The sequence below is a fragment of the Leptosomus discolor genome, chromosome Z (assembly GCF_034619465.1).
Source record: "Leptosomus discolor isolate bLepDis1 chromosome Z, bLepDis1.hap2, whole genome shotgun sequence".
Classification (NCBI taxonomy): Eukaryota; Metazoa; Chordata; class Aves; order Leptosomiformes; family Leptosomidae; genus Leptosomus; species Leptosomus discolor.
Genome location: NC_141419.1, coordinates 11382679 through 11403205, shown reverse-complemented (window position 1 = coordinate 11403205; position 20527 = coordinate 11382679). Strand labels below are relative to the sequence as shown.

Below are 20527 nucleotides of genomic sequence, written 5' to 3'. Positions count from 1 at the left end.
ACCCCTGCTAACGTGGGTGCCCGTGGCTCGGCATGGGGTGTTCTGTGCTAGCCCACGACTTGCACGCTGCAGTTAGCATCATCCCTGAAGCAGCCCTGTTCGCAAAGCCTGCACTGTACCTTGTTTGCTGCACTGTGTTGCGTCTAACGTCGACGAGTGATGTGGGACTAAACTGAAACCAAATACATGGCACCCATTTCCTCAGAGCAAAACAAGTAGATGGCACTGTGATGAGGTTCCTTGCTGCGTCACACCAGCTACATCCACGGCACACGCTGCTACCACTGATGAATCCCAGTAGTCTTTTACTTTCCAACAAGACACATTGCTCTTAGGTTTTTTTCACTCTTCATCTTTCTGTAACAATGCTAGCCCTAAGGCTTCTTGGGGGCCTGGGTTAAAATTTACAAATGTGAAACTTTTTAAAGCACTTGCTCCTCTTGTCAACAGCTTGCCTTGCACGAGGGCTCAGGAAAAGCGTTTGGTTCAGTTCCTGGGTACGATTCAGAGCACCCTAAAATAATCCTATAACAGTGTTTTAAAACCCCTTATTAAAACTGTCACCATGTTTAGAAAGATCTATGGGCTGCAGAAACAGAACATCTTCTTATAAGGTTGGAAAGTACAACAGCCCATCCCAGTCCAAAATGTCCTTGTCTGAACCCACAAGATCTCTGTTTTGTGTAACCAGTCAACAGACTTCTGGATCACATAAATCAAAGCTGCTTCTCATCCGCAGCCTGCTCGGTCCGCATGCGCGTGTCTTTGGGGTGCACGCACATGTTATCCCCACGGACTCATGCAGGTGACGGAGATGTTGCGGGTTGACGGGGAATTTGCTCCATCAAGAGGTTCCTGGAGGGCACTCACTGCCTTCAGCAAGGGACTTCCCTGTTGCAATGCACTTATAAGCTGCAGATTGCACTACTGAGCTAAAGATATCCATGTGCTCGTCAGGGGTGGGATGTCTGGCTTCTCTCCGTCGGTGGCTGCTTGGATACTGTCTGGGTAGAGGGACCAGTCACCAGTGCAAAATTAGGGTTTCTTCCTTCTCCCTGCACTACTCTTGACTTGTAATAATAGCAACTCTTACCCTTCTTATCCTTCAGATCTGCTCACAGTGAGCCAAGGAGAAAGAAATGACTTCTTGGAGTATTTTGTATTTATCAACAAGCTGCCAAGAGGGTAAGGTTTAGCACAGCAGAGCTTGCCTTTCGCAGTAGCAAGTAAGTGGAAGCAATGTGCTGCTTGTACTCCGTTTCAACCCTAAGCATGCTCTCAAGTGTGTTTTGTCTTGTTTCTTCTGGTAGTGCCAGAAGCCCAGTTAGCATTAGGGCATGCAGAGCCATGGAACAGTACCAAATATATGCCAAAGAAATGAATGTATTTTAAAATTACTTTCTAATTGCATATGGTAAGCAAAAATGATCAGCACGAGTGTAGGGTAATAGAGCCTTCATTAGAACAGTGTTTCCGTATGTTAGCTACATGAAAATGATGTTTATAAGCCATTTGAATCTTAATTTGGGAGGGTTTTTTTGGGCAGAGGGGTAATCATGAGACAGCAGTAGGATGTGTCATTTCACAGGTAAAAAAGATTCGCTGAGCTGTACTCCAGTATGAGTCGTTCCTGTGCTTGCTTTTAACCTGTGATGTGATAAAACCGCCTTCAAGGTAAGCCAATTTGTGTTCATTGTGAGATTCTCCAAGGCAACAGTGCTGAAATAACCTTAAAACAGTTTTATTAGACTGCAACAGCCCTATTTACTAGGTGATACCATGAATAAAGTTCTATGCTAGGGATTCACAAGTCTTTTATCTAATCAGTACTCCTGGTGTTTTTTTCAATAAAAAGATGGGTTTGGGCAGAAAATGTACAGTGGCTTTTCAAGTGCATTCTGGGAAGGCATTTCAGGTCAAAAAGGTAGATGAAAGGGATTTTCTTTGAGGAAATCCAGCTTCATACGAGGTTTTATTTGTGACATAGGATATAAGAGCGAATAAAAGCACAAAAAGAAGCAGGATGTTTTGAAGGATTAAAAAGTTTGAATAAAATACAGGAAAGGGAAGATAGCAAAAAGGATTAAGAGAGGACTGTTACGTTCTTTAAAATTACTTTGAAAGGAAAGAAGAGGGAAAAATCAGAAAGAAAAGTAAGCACAGTCTTGTGGTTTGTAAGTTAATTTAAACTACATTGTTCTACTGCTGCATGAGCCAGGTATTGTTTTCTTCATTTGTTTTGTTTGGGAGGATAGCTTTATGTGGTACAACTGATGAATCGCTTTATTGCTTTAGAGGTGCGCAACTCTGTCACAATAAATGGTGTTTGATGCACTAAAAAAATAATGGGCAGCAGTAAAACTGTCTTTCCTGTCTTAGCCTGTTAAAAGATAGGTAAGAGGACCGTTTAGTTTAATTTATGGGAGATAATTAAAAAGCTGTAAAACACCGACACAGGTTTCTCTTTGTTTATCCTACATATTTAATAGTGAAATAACTTTTGAAATAGGAGCTGAAGATGTTATGGTGGTCTATGCTTTTAGCAGTCCTAATCAGGAAAAATGGTCTGCCTACAGCAGAAATGGAGCAGTGCTGACAGGCTTCCAACTGATTTAGGGTAGGCCCCCAAACGAGGGTGTAAATAATAAAAAAAAATATTTGTGAATCAGGAGTCATCACCCGTGAACACTGCATTTTTTACAGAGCTACCAACCACAGGGGGATTTATTAAATTCTGTTTATTAGCTGATGGGCAACCATAATGGATTTCCCTTGAATGCTGCTAAGACCATCTCTAGTGGCAAGTTTCATTTTGATTCCAGGCAGCCCAATGACAGCAAGGTCTTACTTAGATCCAGGCAATTGTGTTACTTTTCAGAAAAAAATAATTAATACCAGGTTTTGCAATAATTTTGCCCTCCTCCTATATTCCCTTCAGCTGAAAACAAAAGCATGATATCTCCTTTGAGAAAGACTGAATGGCATTGCAGTCATCGGTTTGTTTTAGAAATAACATTTATTAAGCCAATAAACAGGTAATGGCTCCTGGCCTCCCCACCCCCAAGCATTTGCTGGAGAGCTGGCGAGTCAAAGGCACGCTTCAGCCTGGTGAGACTCGAGGTGGAAGGCCAGAGCCCCTCGGCAGCGACATGCGGGTGCGATGGGGACCACTGTGCGCTTGGTCGTTCCCTCCAGCGTCCCCCGCTGGAAACCCTGCACGCAGCCGCTCGTGGTAGATAGAATGCACCACCTTTGAGAGGTTTTGTTTTTTCTTGTGTAAGACATCAGTCTACTGCTGGAGTGGCAAAGATTTAACACATAATGCCAGGCTTTGGTACTTTGATATTGGTCTCTGGATGTGCTTTTTTTTTTTTTTTTTTTTTAATCTGTATATTCCTACTCCTCTAAAAATACACCTCCTAAATGACTCAAACTTTATGTTGTATTTAAAGTGCTCACTTTCTCTGTTCTAGGTCACTGTCTCTCACCCAAATGTGATAAACATATATTATAGCAAGTTGCCTGAAGCAAACTCAAAACAGCGTCCTTCTGAACTCAACTTTCCCTGTTATGCGCCGGATTAAATTAGAGGTACATCGTTCAACTCAGATTTCGTGACAGCAGCTGGCCCCTACTCAGAAGCTACTGCTCTGTCCTAAAGTCCGCTGGGTCAGGAGACAGGGAGATCCAGCTCTAAAAATAGCATGCTGTAGCTAGGTGGGGGAGTTCCAAGAGTGGATGATTGCTGGGAGAAGAAATAGGTCACTTTTCTCTTCATTTCCAGGATATGGTCTGGAGGGCAGGTGGAATGTGCCTGACAATGTGCCTTTGCAAGTGGCTTTCACTAAAAAACCAAAATCTAGGAGCTGAAATCCACAGTTAAGGGTCATGCAGTGCAACTCCTGGTACCTCGTCAACTCTCCGTGGTCTTGTGAAGGAGGGCACTGCTCCAAATCCGTGACACGTCGGAAGCCTGGACTCTACGTCCCCAGGAGCAGTTGTCCTCCTGCAACACTAACCTACTGAAAATCTATGTTGGGCATTCGACTCTCTGTAGAGTGGCCTGTAGCCGTGTACCTCAAGTCACAGGAGCTGGTTCAAAACAGCAGCATTCACCTGGGCAAAGACATTTTCCTGTGGAAAGGCGCTGTTGGGTAGATGCTCAGCTTCACGCGCTGCTTCTGAGAACCCTTCTTCAGTTCTGCAGCTCGGCTTCGTGCCTCTGGCCCTGCTGTGGAAAGCTTAGGCTGCTGGAGTTTATGGCAATTTAGCCATTCATTTCTGTAAAACACAAAAAGGCTTAAATCTAGAAGGGGGTTAAAAAGCACTAGATAGATGCTTTAGCCAGGTAATTGGCAGGAAAGGTGTTGATCAGTTTTGCAACATTGCCTTGTGCCTCCCAGAAGCTCAGGTGCCCAAGCATTGTAAGTTGCTGCCCTTCCGCACGTTTTTATGGACAGCTGAGCCATTAGCTTTACATCCTGGTGTAGCACAGATTTGCACATGCGCACGGGTATTTTAATATCCAGAAATAAGAAGCATTTGCATTAAAAAAAAAAAAAAAAGAAAATTAGATCTCAAATAATAAAACTTTGGTAACTTCCAACTTTATAACAATGCTGACAATAAAGCTAAGCTTAAATGAATTGTTAAGTAGAGACGCCGGTCTAAAAATGTGAGATTTCAAGAAAACGTTGCACATTGCTGCTCGAAGTCCATGTTCCTTAAATGATGCTGATGCTAATTTAAATTCTAACATGCCACATAGCATTGGAAACTTGGTTACCAAGTAGGGCTGTGCTGGCATTAGGAAAAAAATACTGTCATCCAGCTATGAAGGAGCTCCAAGTAGATGAGCAAAACGAGAAACCACCTTCGGTTTGATACAGAACTCACGCAAAAATGATCATGCTATTAATAGGGAGGAAAAAACCCCTAAAAAGTCTGCCTGGATTCTCTGTTATTAACAGTTAAAAACTCAAAATTAAGCTGAAATGCTGTTTCACGGAGGGAGGTCCTATTATTTGTATTATCTACAACACTAGATCAAATGTTTGGGTTGTCCACAACAGCAGTTGCACCCTAAAACTGAGGGTACAGCCCTACGGGAACACAGCACTCCCCAGTACCCCTAACACCGATGAAGAGGCAGAGGGCAGGCCGCCTGCCCAAGCCCCTGGCCACTCGCCTGCTGAACCTTCTCTGAGGTCAAACGACACGTCGACACCGAAGGATGAGGACGATCCATTTTGTCAGAGGTCCAGCGGCGCGTGGTATGCGGAAGCGAGATGCCGCGGCAGCGCCTCGTCGCTGGCATGCCGGGGAGCTTCATGAGCACCTCGCAGAGCCCCATCGAGCAGGGCACCGACGGCCAGAAGACGTTTTCAACACCAGGTCACACTGGACCTTCCAAGGGAACAGCAAAGGGCACCTTCTCCACTCCACAGGGCCAAACCACATCACAAAGCCCCAGCTGCAAATCAGACCTCTGAAGTCACGCCTCTACCTCGGTTTCCTCCCAGTCCCACCAAAATGCACGTTGCCCCCTCCCTAACCCCCAGTCATACGTCAACCCGACCAGACGCCTGGGATGAGGGTCACCACAGCAGCCATGAGACACAAACACGGTGCCCTGGAAAGGTGGGTGTATCCTGAAGGCTACAAGGATTTCCCCGTGTCGGGAGCTGCAGCTTCCCATGTGGGGCCCGGCTTGTCCCAAGGGGTCATCAAGGTTTCAAATGATAAGGGCCCAGGGTAATGAAACCGGACTGTGGTGGCACTGGGTGGTGAAATAGAAATTTTCCCCATCTAGTGTGAGTCAGGTAGTGTCTGTGTTCCTGTAGTAAGTCCCAGCATTATCTGATCCTTGCAGTTATTTCATACATACACAAGTTTTGAATAAAATATTTAGGTCATGTAGAAAAAGTTATGACATTTAATTTTTCTTTTTTTAAAAAAAGTTTATTTTCCACAAGGAAGAGCAATAGGAAAAATTAAATTGTTTTCCACATACTGTTTTCTTGAAACAGAGTCTACAAGGACATATTCAGCACCAAAACTAAAAACAAAAAAAAAGTACAAACAGCCATAGAATAATCTATAAAGCAAACATTTAATATTGCACTTTGTTTCTCTAATGTTTGGATTTTACTCACTTTTTCCTAATTCAGATCAGAATTCTCTATCAAATACTGGGCTAAAACTGTGAACCTCATGTTTTAAAACGATGAGAATTGACCAATACTTGTGGAAGAGTAATGCCTCTGAACAACTAACAACGTAATTTAAACTAAAAAGTCTTTATTTGATAAGGTTATAGAATTGTTCACTCTAATCACAAAGGCTTGTGATGCCATGACAATTACTACGATATTGGTCAATCCCGATTCATATGCAATTTTCCATTATATTGTGGTAAGTACTTTAATGCTATGTATATCAGCAATTGTTCCCTAGTCTGTTAAAGTAACAAAAAAGGAAAAAAAAGTAAAACCACCAAATGCCCTTTTATGCCAACGATCCCATCAGCTTTTAAAATTGTCTGGTTGGAGAGGGTAGAGGGAAGGGACATTCACAAAATTGGCCTAGTAACACAAGACGTCACCCAATTTCCTTCTCGTCCAATATTCTTGCTCAAAGCCCAAGCCTTTTAACTGAATCACTTAAAACGCGACTCATTTATATTTTATCACCCTGTTGTCATTTTTGAAACATGAATTATCGTTCATGTTCTCATGAAGGCCACTTATGGAAAAGCCTATTTTGTCACATTTATGAAGCCTTAAAAACAAGGCAGAGGTTTTTAAGAACAAGCACCACACAGGAACACCAGCCTCCCCTCTCTCGCTCCCTTCCGAGCCGTCTTATTGCACAAGGAGATAGATATTTGATGGATTACATCTTGATTTAACTCGTCAACACCAGAAGCATGTCCCTTTGTCAATGGCCTGTGTTACACGGTTTCTGAAAAGGAAAGTTGACTTTTGTCGTAAATCTCTAGCATGTAAGTGCTGCCATTTGTGCTAGCACACCTTACGGCTCCTTCGCACTCTGTTCTTGCTTGGGGCACACTCAAGGGCGAGTGCTCTTTCCACGTAATTCCCTCCGTTCTGCATGAACATATGGTCAAATTCGCTGTTCCATTTGTTTCAAAGCTCTTGAGAGTACCACAGAAGACGTAATCATCAAAGCGATTCTAGCTAACTAGTATCTGAGTATGGCTGGTAACACTGATCTTGCCCAGTTTAATTATACTCCTAGTCTTACTATTTTTACAGTATCATAAACCCTGAAGATAATACAAAGTGCACAAGCTGAGCTCTTAGCATAGTCCAAGCTTTTCCTGCAGTTTGAAATATACTTTCTACTAGAGACTCATTACATATAGAATTTTTGGTGATTAGGTAAATATATATAAAAATAAATTTACTTTCCCTTCCCATCCCTACTACTTGAGATATTGATCTGTCTATGAATCCTAGACAGCATATGACTATTTCCTTTTAAAATTCTTTTGAGGCTGAGCTGGTGTCTGCTGGTGCTGCTTTCACTTGTGCCTTTTTTTTTTTTGTTTTTAAAGCTTCACAAACTTGAACATCTTTTTTTTATAACATAGAAAGATAAATGGGAATGAGGGTGGGTTTTGAAACTTTTGTGTATGTCCCTATTCCAGATCCCCCTCTCAAGTAAAGAACAAAAAACAAAACACAAACACAAAACGAAAGAGAAGCAACTCAACAGTGCAACATAACAAAACAAATAGCATTACAACAGTTTGGCAAGTGATGAGTTCACCTGAGATTAAGTGAATTTTAGGCAGTCTGTAACAAAATGCTGCTTTGCGATAATAGTAGAAAGGCAACAAATTCTTAAAAGAAATCAAGAAGGTATACAATCTTGATGAAGTCTATTAGTTTCTTTCTACTAACTCTCCACCCCCCACCCCAGCCCCACATCCGTTGCTTATCTACTACAGTAGGCTGCAAAACGTACAGCAAGAAGGATTGGCTTGAAGGCATTTGATGTTTGTAAATAAATCCACAATAGGATCCAAGCTGAAAAGGTGATACATGATCAGCCTACTAGGACAATTCTGAGCATGTGCATATGCAGGTAAAGTCCAGGCTACATTAAATTAAAAAAAAAAAAAAAAAAAAGTCAGTGCATTTGTCAAAGTCTGTTGCTGTTGTTTTTTTGCCAAAGCTTTCTTTTGCTCCTTATTGTGCGGACCACAAACAAAGAGGGGGGTAACAACAGTCCAGCATAAGTGAGAAAAAGCTGTAGTGACACTGAACCGCACAACGTAAGCGATGAGCATGTGCAAATTTCCAAATCATAAGAGGAAGCCACCCCTCTCTCACAATGTGGTTTGAGTGTTTTGACACACATGACCATAGGTTAGTAAGGCTGCTCCTAGTATGTGCCAGTATTTAAAGGAGGGGGGGGAAAGCTCAGGTCTTCAAGCATGTAGAGCAGCCCTACAATGTTACTGTAGGCTTTAAAGCACGATCACAGGTTGTTTTCATGTATTCACCATACAGGCAAGAGCAAAACCACTCCCTCTGAAAGTGTGTCTCCACCATGACGCCTTGACCTTCAACATGGCAGGTATGATTCAAAACCCAAGTCAAGTCAGCTTTGTATGGATTCCTTCAACGAGAGGGGCAAGATGGTCTGTCATCTGTGGGCTGATCTGGGTTTGGATCAATCTAACCAAAAGAGAGGGAAAAAAAACAAAACAACACGACCCAAGGCATTTTTAGAGTCAACTGCTAGAAATAAAGCAATCCAAACAAAACAACACCAAAATTGATAAGTTTAAGACAGAGCGATAAATGGCACTCCCAATCCAAAGGTTATTCAAATAACTGAAAAAACCTCTAGTCATTTAGACAAAACTTTGAATGAAAAATTAGTAACTAAGTACGCAGTACAAATTTTTAAACTCCAGGCTGATGGTAATTTAAGGGTAAGCACAAAGAACTAATAAAAGCTTTGAAATAAGTCTGCTTTAGCACCACAGAAACCTTTTTGATTTACTGTGCACCAAAAAGATAACTTGACTCATCACTAAAAATGTAGCTTAAGAAATATTTAATTAATTTCAGAAGACATTTTCCTTCAAAAGACACAAAGTTATCAGTAAAAAGTCATTCTACAACCACCCAATAAAATGTCTTAGAAGTCCATGTGTTCCACACCTTATCTCTTCTTCCTTTCTACAAAAGGAAGAAGGGAAACAACCTGCTAACTTACGTCTCCAAAACTGGGTAGTAAGAATAGTATAAGCGTATAGTATATAGTCAATGTTCTTCTCAGCTAGTTTTATGCAACCATTATTTGAGGACAAAAAAGGCTTCCAAACCTTTTAGTACCTACAACAAAAAAGGACTCGAGTTGTATTCTGGAGTTACGCTATAGAAGAGTCCTCAGAGAATTCTCCAGCACACAAAACCCATGCCCCTCGCTGCCCACTTAACAGCAGATTAGTGTTTCAAGAGAAGAAAACAAAAAATCAACAGTAGATGCATTAAGGCAAGATTTAGCCAAAGGACACTATTTCACTTTTGTCCTATACCACTGCTTTTTCCTGAAAAATATGAATGTGGAAAGCTTTGGAAGTTATGTCACAGTTATTGGATGGCTTTCACAGAACTAAAAATGCAGCCAGAAATGCTGGAGAACTGTGTATCTACAGAAACTCAAGTCAGAAAAAATACCTTTTCTACATGGAACTTCTGAAAGCACCACATACACAGAACGAAAACTGCCCAGAGTAGTTTTAAAAAGAAGTAGAACTGAAAAACATCAGCATGTTGCGCTGTCTATAGACGCAAAAAGCTGGTGTTAACCAATGCAGTGTATCACATTACATACACAACTTCATTAAAATGTTGCATAAAGGAGTACAAAGGAGTTTGGAAATTCCCTCACAATTCTAATGGCTTTGTCAAATCTGAAAACTCTTGATTAATTCACCTGCACTTTGCTGAAACAAAGAGTTGTCTTATCCCCTGTTCATCATTTTAACGATTTCTCATGATTTTTAGGAATGAGAAACAACTTCCTACATTTATTCCACAAGACAGAAAAACAGTGAATTAACGATCATATTCTGTTGAGGTACTTACTTCTGAATAGAGGGGTGGAGGCAGAAAACGGAACTCCTGGATGTACGCAAACAATGGTCCTGGAAGCGCTCTCTCAAAGTCATCGCAAGCACCTATGGGTGCAAGGCTGGACTGTCTTTGTTCCTCTGTGACCACTTCTGCATAGCTAGGAGGTGCTGCAGGGAAGAACACAACAAATTCTTACGCATGTCAAAACACGTCACATGATAAATATTACATTTTTTTTCACTTTAAAATACACTTCATAGAACTATTTGGGTTGGAAGGGACCCTAAAGCTCATCCAGCTCCAACCCCCTGCGATGGGCAGGGACACCTTCCACCAGACCAGGTTCCTCCCAGCCCCATCTTGAGCCTGGCCTTGAGCACTGCCAGGGAGGGGGCAGCCCCAGCTTCTCCGGGCAGCCTGTGCCAGTGCCTCACCACCCTCACAGGGAAGAATTTCTTCCGCACATCTAATCTAAATCTCCCGTCTTTCAGTTTGAAACCACTATCCTTCATTCTACCCCCACCCTCCTTGATAGAGAGTCCCTCCCCACCTTTCATGTAACCCCCTTTAAGTACTAGAAGGCCACTAGAAGATCTCCCCAGAGCCTGCTCTTCTTCAGGCTGAACACCCCCAACTCTCTCAGCTTGTCCTCACAGAAGAGGTGCTCCAGCCTCCTGACCATCTTCGTGGCCTCCTCTGAACCCACCTGAGCAAGTCTGTGTCTTTCTTGTGCTGGGGGCCCCAAAGCTTAACACAATATTCAATGTGTGAAAACAGAGAGAAGGAGATACAGAGTTTCTCCTTTGACAAGAGAGATTTCCCATCAAAACAAATTACATTACCTTTTCACAAAGCCTCGGTTACTAAGGCTGGTAAAGGACACCATAACTGCTACTACGACAGGTTACAATGCCTTCTAACCAAGGATGCAAGTGGGATACTGGAGCCAGAATTAATTCTGCACAGGTATAATGGCATCCTGCGCTTTCACTTGTACCAGCTTCCAATCAGCTGGTCTTCACTGCTTGTCCTTATGAGAGGAAGGCAGGGAGGGAACCCTGTTCTCCTACTGAGGACAAGCAGGTGGCAAGGGAACAGCCACAATGGATTTCCTGTGAGCTTTATTACCGAGGATGTAACTTGGCTCTGTTTGCACAACAGCAATGAAAGAAGCGGACAAAAACCAAAACAAACTAGCAAACTGACTGGGATTGGTTCTGTCAAGTTACCTTCTGGTCTTTCAGGCAGTGTCAGACCAAGCCAATTCATGTTCATGCTACACTGGCTGCTCACACTTGATGTTCTGCTACCAAATGGGTGTAGAGGAATGGTACCAATGACGAGTGGCAAGTTGAGGAATAAATCCATGGCACCTGGAATATCAACATACACCTAAAGCACAACAACAAAAGAAGCGTATGATTACAATGCAGGTTTAAACGAGTACTTCATAATTATCAGACTCTGTCCATGGAATTTTCCACACAGAACTTAAGTTTCTTATTGTCTGTTTTAGGGCCAATGCCCTTACCATGACAAAAAGCTAGTCGAGTCAAAAGCAGCTCCGGATTCTTAACATGAGCCCTCGTGTGGAAACGTTACCTACTCCTAACACATTTGCTTAGCTGGCAGGCCACAACTGTTTTAAGAACATGCATGATCTAACCTGAACACATTTACAGAACTCCTGTCAGGACATTAATACTAGGGTATGCATTTCTTTTGCAAATAATTAGCACAGTATGCTTTGTTAGCAATTTGCAAGGCATGATGGAAACTACTCATACTCAAGTGAAACAGACTATCCAACGTACCATCAGTGAATACTCCACACGGATTATACTACAGTCAAGAATCGAAGGGGAAACAGGTGGAATTTTCAACTGCTTGCCATTCCAGGTTTCTGTTTTGCCAGATGACAAGGATTCCCCACGCAGGTTGGCAACAAGCTGTTTGACTTCCTTCATTTTCCCTTTGGCATAAAATGCCTGCGTTTGGTAAATGGCTGCCTTTGGCACCACCACACGGGAAGAGCAGTTCTCAATCTCAGCAAAGATCTGAATTGATTCACCTGAAAGAAAACAGAATTTCATGTTCTCTCTTAAGCTTAAGCTGCTTAAGCAAATTGACACATTCTGTCTGTTGTTAGAATGCACTGGATGCTTGTAGCAATGGTCTATGCTGGTAGCAATGCTGTACCTTGAAAAACTACTCTCTGATGCCAACGGGAATAGGAACACCATGAGCTAATCTAAAAGTAAAATGCGCAAGTCTTACAGAAGCAGATGTCCTGCAACAATCTGGAGACACAGCTAGCATCAGTTAACAAAATTAGCCTTAGTTAAGAAAATACCAAGAAGACGGCTGAATGCAGAGTGAGGTGGTAAGCACAGTTTAAACATTTCGTTTATATAACAGCAGTAAGTACAAACTGTTGTTTTAAAAGGGAAGGAAAACCATTTCCTATAATTACTTCTGTTACGTACCTGGGGTGTAGCCCTTCCTTTCAATTTTGGCACTTAAGGATATTGGGCCTGAGGTACAAAACCAACAACAGAGAGTCTTTTCTTTTGTGCCTGCTTGGGGTGACTGCAAGAAAAGAACAACATTGTCCATTTAACAAAGAGTTCCATGAATATCTTCACCTATTTTGATCAACACAAGGGATTGTTTTCATAGTGTACTTATTCCTACATATTTTGGTAAACACAGCTAGTTTTATTTAGAGTAAAAAACTCAAACAATTTTAATGGTACTACGTAGATAGAAGGTTTATTCTAATTCCATTACTCACTGTTTTTTCTACTAGACTTCATACTACAGTCATACTTAAAACAGCTTTTGTACATGAATACTCTATAACTTAAGAAAAGGCTTTACAGCCTACATATCCCAACATATTTGTTGGCAGAACTCTTCATTTATCAGTAAATGAGAATATCTTTCCAGTACACTGTATTTCAGAAACAGTGAGGTTACAGTAATTTAGCTTAGTTGACTCCTGCTATTTCCTCTGTTTTGGAATGATCTCGTATCATCTACAGCAAACAACTCCATTATTTTACATGATACCAGGATTTAGGACTTGATCCAAAGCCCATTAAAGTCAAATGGAATTTGTGCAAGGCCAACGTCCCTTTGCAAGCCTGATTTTTCACCCATACACAGAAGAAACCTATTTCAATGGACTTTGAGGGTTTCCCCCCAGCCCTTCTCCTCAGATTAGAACTTGAGGAAGAAGTAAAATCAAAAAAGAAAAGGAATTTTAGGCCAGATTGAAATCAAATCCTCATGGAAAGCAGTTGTGATACTGAAATGATTTTAATGAAATTAAATGTCATAAAAATATCATACAGAATTGTGATAATTTCTCCCCATTGGTAGAAAGTTATCCATATGGAAGTTATCAATTATGCACTTTGCATTTTTAAGTTAGCAGTCTCTCACTATAATATTAAGTTTCACTGTTCCTTCCACAGAGTAATTTTTATTCAAAATCAAAGAGGAACAGTTCTCAAAATTTTCCTTCTTAGTGACACTTTACAATTTAGTATTATCAATTTAAATTGACGAAGCAACTCCAAGTACAGGAAAATGTAGCTTTCAAAATATCACTAATTACAGAGTTGCTGAACTGATGTAATACTTAGGAGATCAGGTGTAATTAAACTAGAGAACAAATATTAGGTAAAACTTTATGTGGATATTGCTTCAGTTATTATACTTCACTATTTTTATGCCAGAAACAAAGAATGAGCAATTCTGTTAATTCTTACCAGTAATGAAGGAGTGTTGATATCTATATGTTCAAAGACTGTAAATTCCTTCTTTAATTTTACTGGTAGAAACCAAGGCCTATGCAATTCGGCTTTCACCCAATAGCGCACACTGCCATGTCTGCCTTCGAATGAGGTAGCAAGTGGTCTGTGCAGGACACAAAGGTCAAAATTGAGTAAAGTCTCTCTCTCTTAGTAATGATACAATCGATCAGCTCAGGTATTAGTATGTAGAATTGCATTCTAAATGCACTGTAGTACTTAATGCAGCGTAACTTATTTGCAAAGTTTCTGTATCTCCAAAAAATTCAGGATTAAAGATGGGAGAAAAAATCATCTCCAATTCATCCTACTATAGTTTTGCATAGATTTTAAGAATCAATTACAGAATTGTACTTGAAAATGCCAGAAGAGTACACGCTTCCTTTAAGGTTAAGAGACCACCCTCACATTTAGGGTAAACCACGCCCTTTCACAGCCGAATTAGGACTATCACGGCCGAATTAGGACTACCAACTTAAAATTCGCATTAGTATCCACCAACTATTGTTTTGGATACCATATTTTGTAAATTATTGTCTGCTGTTTACTTGGCTGGTATCTCAGTGTCACGTTAATTTTAGCTGTAACTCAGTAGTTTTGTAGCTTGTTTCGCTTTAAGCAGAGTAAATATTTCAATTTAGAGTTCTGAAGAGAGAGGATATTTTAAGTACCTTCTAATGTTCTTCTACCCTGATGAGACCACCTTAAAATGTTTATACTGTACATGGATGTACATATATATGCATATATATCCATGAAATCATCACACCCATTCTGCTCTGAACTTTGATAGATCAATGAAATCTTTTTTAGGGAGGTGGAAGAAAAATGATGTGGAAAGGATCTCCAAACCTTTCAGCATCATCTCTTTTTTTTTTTTTTCCTGTAACATCATAAAACTTCCATAGGGAGGAACACTAGCCATGTTAGTACTTTATTAGAACAATTCTTTCTGTTACAGGTTTGACTTCTCTATTTGCACATGTTTACTTCCCCCCTGCCCCAAATAATCCAAATGAAAGGGTTTTATATTCTGCCTTCGATGTTTCATCCTGCCCCGTATTCTTCAAGACAAAAATCAGCAATGCTATCATGTCTCTTCTTTCTTTCCGCTGTTGCTCTGTGGCTTAAGTAAATTTTGAAAGTACTCTACAGACATAAAATAACAAGTAAGTAGGCAGTGCAGAACTTCAGGCTTTAAATACCAGCCTTTGTTTTTTCAGTATTCTCAACAGCTGGTTTCACAGTTATTACTTCAGGCCACTTAAAAAGAACCTGTGCTTTGGCCAACGCTTGTGGTATTCTGCTGGCTATCTGCTTCACTTCATGTTCATGCACAACGTTTGGTTTTTTCATCTTTAAGTGCCCCTTGCAACTCAAGGGAAGATTAGTATTAGCCTTATTTCTTTCTGTAGTTAAGATTTTTCCAGAGTACTAAACTGTCTTTGAGAATCTCCATGTATACAGGTCTTCTCCACTGTTGCAATAAGATCTACTGTAAGGTCCTGTGCTGTTCACTTTGACCCGTGAAAGCGTTTATCATCTGCAGGTTCTGCTAAAACCAGCATCTCCAATAAACAGAAGGTTTATTAGCTTTAATATTAGGTACTGAGCTATTTCACGTTAACACACTGCCAAATTTTTTCAACCTTAACGACGTCACTGCTTGCCTTTTAACGCAAAAGGCTCCTTTTTCCATCCATGTGGAGGTTCCCATCGTTCCTGTGTATTTAATTTTACTGCAACTTGTATTTTAGCTCATTTCCATATTGGTAACTCCTCTAGGTATAAATCTTCCATTCACCATGTCTACATTATGCATTTCAGACTCGGGGGAGGTGCGGGGGAACAATAGTTATCTTAACACTTTTGCTCTCACTTTTGCTTCACCTTTGCTTTCTGAGGCAAACAGGATTAGGAACTGGAGTTTTTCTTGCTTCATCCACCCATCTTTCTGCTTATTTCCAACCAGCCTTTCTGCATAAAAGCCAGCCTGGGTATGTGCCTCCTATTTAAAGGACAACAACCCCCTCTTTTGTTCAAACGTAGTTAAACTTGTCACATCTGTTCCACTGAGCCCAAACAATATAGCTGTGACCTTCTCTCTCTGCTGGCCTGCATGGCTCCAGTAAACTGCTGGTTGGGTTAGAAGATATCTCAGCCACTTTGTAGTACTCCAGCGCTGGTTGAAATTCATCTCCTTCCTCTTGGGAAGGGGTAAAATTTTGGAAGACCTAGTAATTCAGTTGGGAGTTGGTCAGGAGAAACTAAGCAACGGGGCAGCAATGAGCTCCCATTTTGTGGAAATTAAAAAAAAAAAAGGAAGCGTGTATCAGTTTAAAAGCAACCTCTTCAGTTTAATGGGATTATGTCCTCTGCTGCATGTCGGAGCACAATTCCTACTACCATTGAAAAGGTTTCCCCTCCACCCACAGAAGGAGTTTTGCTCAGGAGGGTGGACAGCATGGCCCGAGGACTGCATGCAGGCACTTACGTCTGTGGAAGCTCGAAGCTGAATGCATATTCGTGCCTTCCCGAATGGATGGTGTGAAGGCCTTCTTCCGAATTGTCATCGTCTAGGAGGGAAAAAAAACCAACACACTATTCCACCTGCACACATTTTGTACATTACACGGGGTTCTCTTCCAGAATAAAAGGGGATTTACACACTCCTTGCAGCACTTAAGAACACAAGTGTCCCACAAACAGGGGTCTCTGGTCCACTGATATTAACTGCTGGATGCAGGGACAAATCTCACCTACAAAAAGGGCAGGCCAAGACTGCTAGATTCACCTTGCAGAGAAGCAGAGGTTGATTTGCTTTAATTTATAACCCTGCCTCTGAACACTGACACAGTTGCAACTGCTGCCATTTCAAGGCCCGCCTGCAAGACCTGTAATGGAAATCATGCTTTCCACCGTGATTCCTAGTTAAAATGAAAGAGAGACGACTCTTTTAAGCGATCTACACGAAGGCTGCTGTGGATGATTAAATTTAGTAATTCAGCTTCCTTTTATCTCCCGCCTGGCAACAGTGTCCAGAAATTAATCACTAAAAAAATGAGGGTGAGGGGGGGAAAAAAAAAAAAGAAAGGTATACAAGCACCACCTGGAAAATACCAGACAAATTCATGGGCATGGAAAATGGCAAGCTGCCCTATTAACACCGTTTAGAGATTAACTTTTTATTTTTTGATAGATTAACTTGATCTTGCTTCGACAGCAGGACCCAGATATTTGCTGGTTCCACCAAAAAATCCGACCCGTTTATGGTCTTGTACGCCTTTAAACACCGCAATAAATTTGCAGTTTATTCCAACATAATGCTGACTCCTTCAAAATAGAAAGTTGAAAGAAAAATAACTCAGCATCTCGCAATAAAAAAAGGCTGGAATGATAAAAGGGTACATAATGAGACAATGCGAAAACTGCTTATATTTTATGTTCTGAAGCATTAATGCAAGCACATAGGAGAATTTTAAGTTCCCATTGTCCTACAGAAACGCCGATGATCCCCTCTCTGTAATGTGCCGCAAACACTGAAAATATTAAAAAAAAAAAAAAAAAAAGCAAAAAGCCCCCACCAGCAAGCTACCAACAGAAATTCACCTTCAGCGTGCAGCACCCCGACAGCAATGTCAGGAAAACGCGCTGAAAGGGCGAGACAATGTGTTTCAGCGTGAGGGTGGGGTAGTTTTAATTTGATTTTTTAATTTATTTATTTTTAAAGAGACGGGGGAACGTTGCCTGTGGTGGTCTCCCCTGTTTCCCAGCACGGCCACCTCCTCCTCACAGACAAGTTCCCATCCTGCTGCCCCCCCCCCCCCCCCCCTTTCTGCCAGCTCAGCAGTCCCGCCGCGGCCGAGCTGTGGTAAACAAGTGCTGAGCTGTCAATCAGGGGCCAGGCTGGAGCAGGAACCGACCGGCCTAAACCGGTGCGAGCGGATCCCTAGCCAGCCGCTCATATACATACGGCATACGTTACACCCGCCACATTCGCTCGGCAGCTCCGCTCCCCCGCCGGCCCCAGGGCGGGGCGCGCCGCCCGCCCCTCGCCTTCCGTTCTCCGCCGAGACCCCCTCAAAGCGGGGGGGACGCGCTACCGGCGGGGAGGGAGGATTGAGGGGGGCGATGGGGACGTGACCGGCCGCCTGTCCTCAGAGAGGGGCTTCCCGCCCAACACCGCACCGGCTCCTCAGGGGAGCGCCCCCGCCCCGCCGCGGGAGGAGGGAAGGCAGCGGGGGGGAGGTTGGGGGGGGGGGGGGGGGTCTGCCGGCGCACGCCGGCTGCGGGCAGGGGAACCTGCTCCCCTCACCCCCCGCGGTCAGCGGCCCTCCAATCACCAGCTAGCATCGCCTTAGCAACAGGCCAACAAACGCCGGCCGGCCAATCAGGGGGGGAGTGGGGGGCGCGGCCTGGGCCGCCAGCTCGGGGGAGCGGTAGCGCCGGGGCGGTCATTGAAACTCGGCCGCGGGCGCCGGCTCTACGGGGGGGGGGGGGCACCCCCTCCCCCCCCCGCGCACCCCCAAAAAACCGCCCCGCCACTCCCAGGCATGTCGCTGCCACCGGAGGCTGGTCAGCGGCCCTGTCACCCGCGGTGCGTGAAGTTCGCTGGGGCGAAAAAAAGGTTTTCTAAAGCGGCGGCGTGAGGAGGGTTTGAGCCGCAAGTCACCTCGTTAGCGAGCTGTTAATCACACGAAACAACGACCAAAAAAAAAAAGGCAAAAAAGCCCCCAGTGTTAATTACAGAAACGCCTGGTAATGGGCTGGGTGCCGCCTGCAGCCGGAGTTCTTCAAAAATGTCCTTTTTTTTAAATAATTTTTTTTTGCATGCGGAAATATCCCATCCCTGCAGCAAGTATGATATATATTGCAAAATAAAAAAAAATAGCAGCAAGAAGCACCAACATTACATAACCAGTTTTTAACATTTATTTTCTTGTGCTAGGGAATTAAGTCATCGCCACCACCTGACGCGTGCGGCCAATCTGCGCGGAGCAGGCGGCGGCGCCCCCCCCCCCCCCCCCCCCCGGACCGGTCCCAAACAGGATTGAACCGCTTCGAACAAAGGCTGCGAACTTCGGGGGAGAAAAAAAAAAAAAAAAAAAAGGAAAAAAAACCACCACCACACCGCCGCCCCCAAACCCGGCGTCCTCACCCTGCCAGGCAGGGAGGGTTGATAGCCGGCGGGGGTGGCTTGGGGTGGGGGAACCATGCTCCCAGTTTTGGGAGGGATGGCCGTATCTGGCAACAGGCCCCCCGCCCCCCACATTGCTCCACATTGGGGTGTCGTGCGTGTATCCTTCCCCCCCACCACCAAGTGATTTACCAGGTAGGGGTAAAAAAAAAAAACACCCTCCAAAAAAAAAAAGTACACGTGGGGTGGTGATAGCATATGCCAAAATAAGCCATGGGGAATCTTTTTTATCTGCCAATAACGAGCCGTCCTCAACAAATCATCACATCACCGGCCCGAAAAGATGTGTCAAAAAGTCTGGTTTTGTGCTTTCATTGTGTTTCAGGACTTGGTAGGATGCTGCCATGAAGTCGCTTACTGCCTGCCTGGCTTCGGTTTTACAGCTGGTTTTCTCCACGGAGAGAAAAATCCTGCTAATATTGCTAAAAAAAAACAAACCCTGCATGTTGAAAAAAAATAAAAATACGGTGTTTATACCCGACGGTGTGGAAGGTCAGGGAGCTCAGTAGGCACTTTGCAGCTGCATCTCCATCACCGCGCTGAGACCCATCGGCATGTCCCGCTCTCCACCGACACCGCATCCATTAAAAACAGGACAAAAAAGGGATAAACCCTTTTCCCCCAAAAAACCCACCCCGCACCGTAAAGGGGAACCCTTACCTCTCTCCTGGCCCACCAGGATGTCCTTATGGTTGAAATACTCCACTTCTTCAGTGTAGTTCTGTGTGTAGGCAGTGTTGGATCCAGCGTTTCTCGACTCAGTCCAACGCACTTTCGCATGTCCCCTTGCGTGGATCTTAAGCGATTTCACTCTAATTTCCCCAGTTACTTCTAAATTGACCCTTCCTGAGACTGTGTCCCCGCTAGAGTAGACGGGGACATTGCTGTCATTCAGACAGTCGAAGCTTATTGTCAAACTCTTCACCTTCCCCAGCACCATGTTTTTATAGCAAAGCGTAGAAAAATAGACTGTAAGAAAATAAAATTAAGGTGGAAAAAAAAAAAAACCCAACAAACCGAAAACAAACCCCAAAACCTCTCAAGGGGAAAGGTGACGGTGGCGGCGCGTACCCCTACAGCCGGCTCATGAGGACGGCGGGGAGCCCCGACCCCAACCTGGGCGGCTCGGGGTGGGGGCGGGGGGGGGGGGTCGGGGGAGGCCGCTGGTGCCGCCACCGCCGCCGCCACCACCGCCGCTCTCTCCCCACAAAGGCGCTACCGGCCCCGCCGCCGGCCCCGCCTTATAAGCCCGGTGACAAACAAACCCTCACTGCGCATGCGCCGCCCCGCCCCGCCTCTCCCGCCGCTGTCTGAGGGGGACGAGCCGGCGCTGGGGGACCGCGGTGCGCCCCCCCGCCCCCCGGTCTGGGGAGTGTGTGTGCATTTCTTTTCCG

At 43.6% G+C, this 20527-nt stretch overlaps 1 protein-coding gene across 3 annotated transcripts; it reads right to left on the bottom strand.

Moving 5' to 3' along the window:
* Positions 1-5952: 5952 nt before the first annotated feature.
* Positions 5953-20102, bottom strand: ARRDC3 (arrestin domain containing 3). Of its 3 annotated transcripts, XM_086480532.1 has the most exons (9): positions 19810-20102; positions 17521-17527; positions 16431-16512; positions 13895-14042; positions 12605-12707; positions 11933-12189; positions 11348-11510; positions 10131-10285; positions 5953-8708 (listed from the first exon to the last, which is right to left on the bottom strand). In XM_086480532.1, the coding sequence occupies exons 1-9, from the start codon at positions 20071-20073 to the stop codon at positions 8652-8654; spliced, it is 1236 nt and encodes a 411-aa protein (XP_086336658.1). In that variant the 5' UTR covers positions 20074-20102; the 3' UTR covers positions 5953-8651. The 3 variants fall into 3 exon arrangements, with proteins under 3 accessions (XP_086336658.1, XP_086336656.1, XP_086336657.1); XM_086480530.1 differs by lacking the exon at positions 17521-17527 and having other exon boundaries at positions 19794-20102; XM_086480531.1 differs by lacking the exon at positions 17521-17527 and having other exon boundaries at positions 16431-16494; positions 19794-20102.
* Positions 20103-20527: the final 425 nt, after the last annotated feature.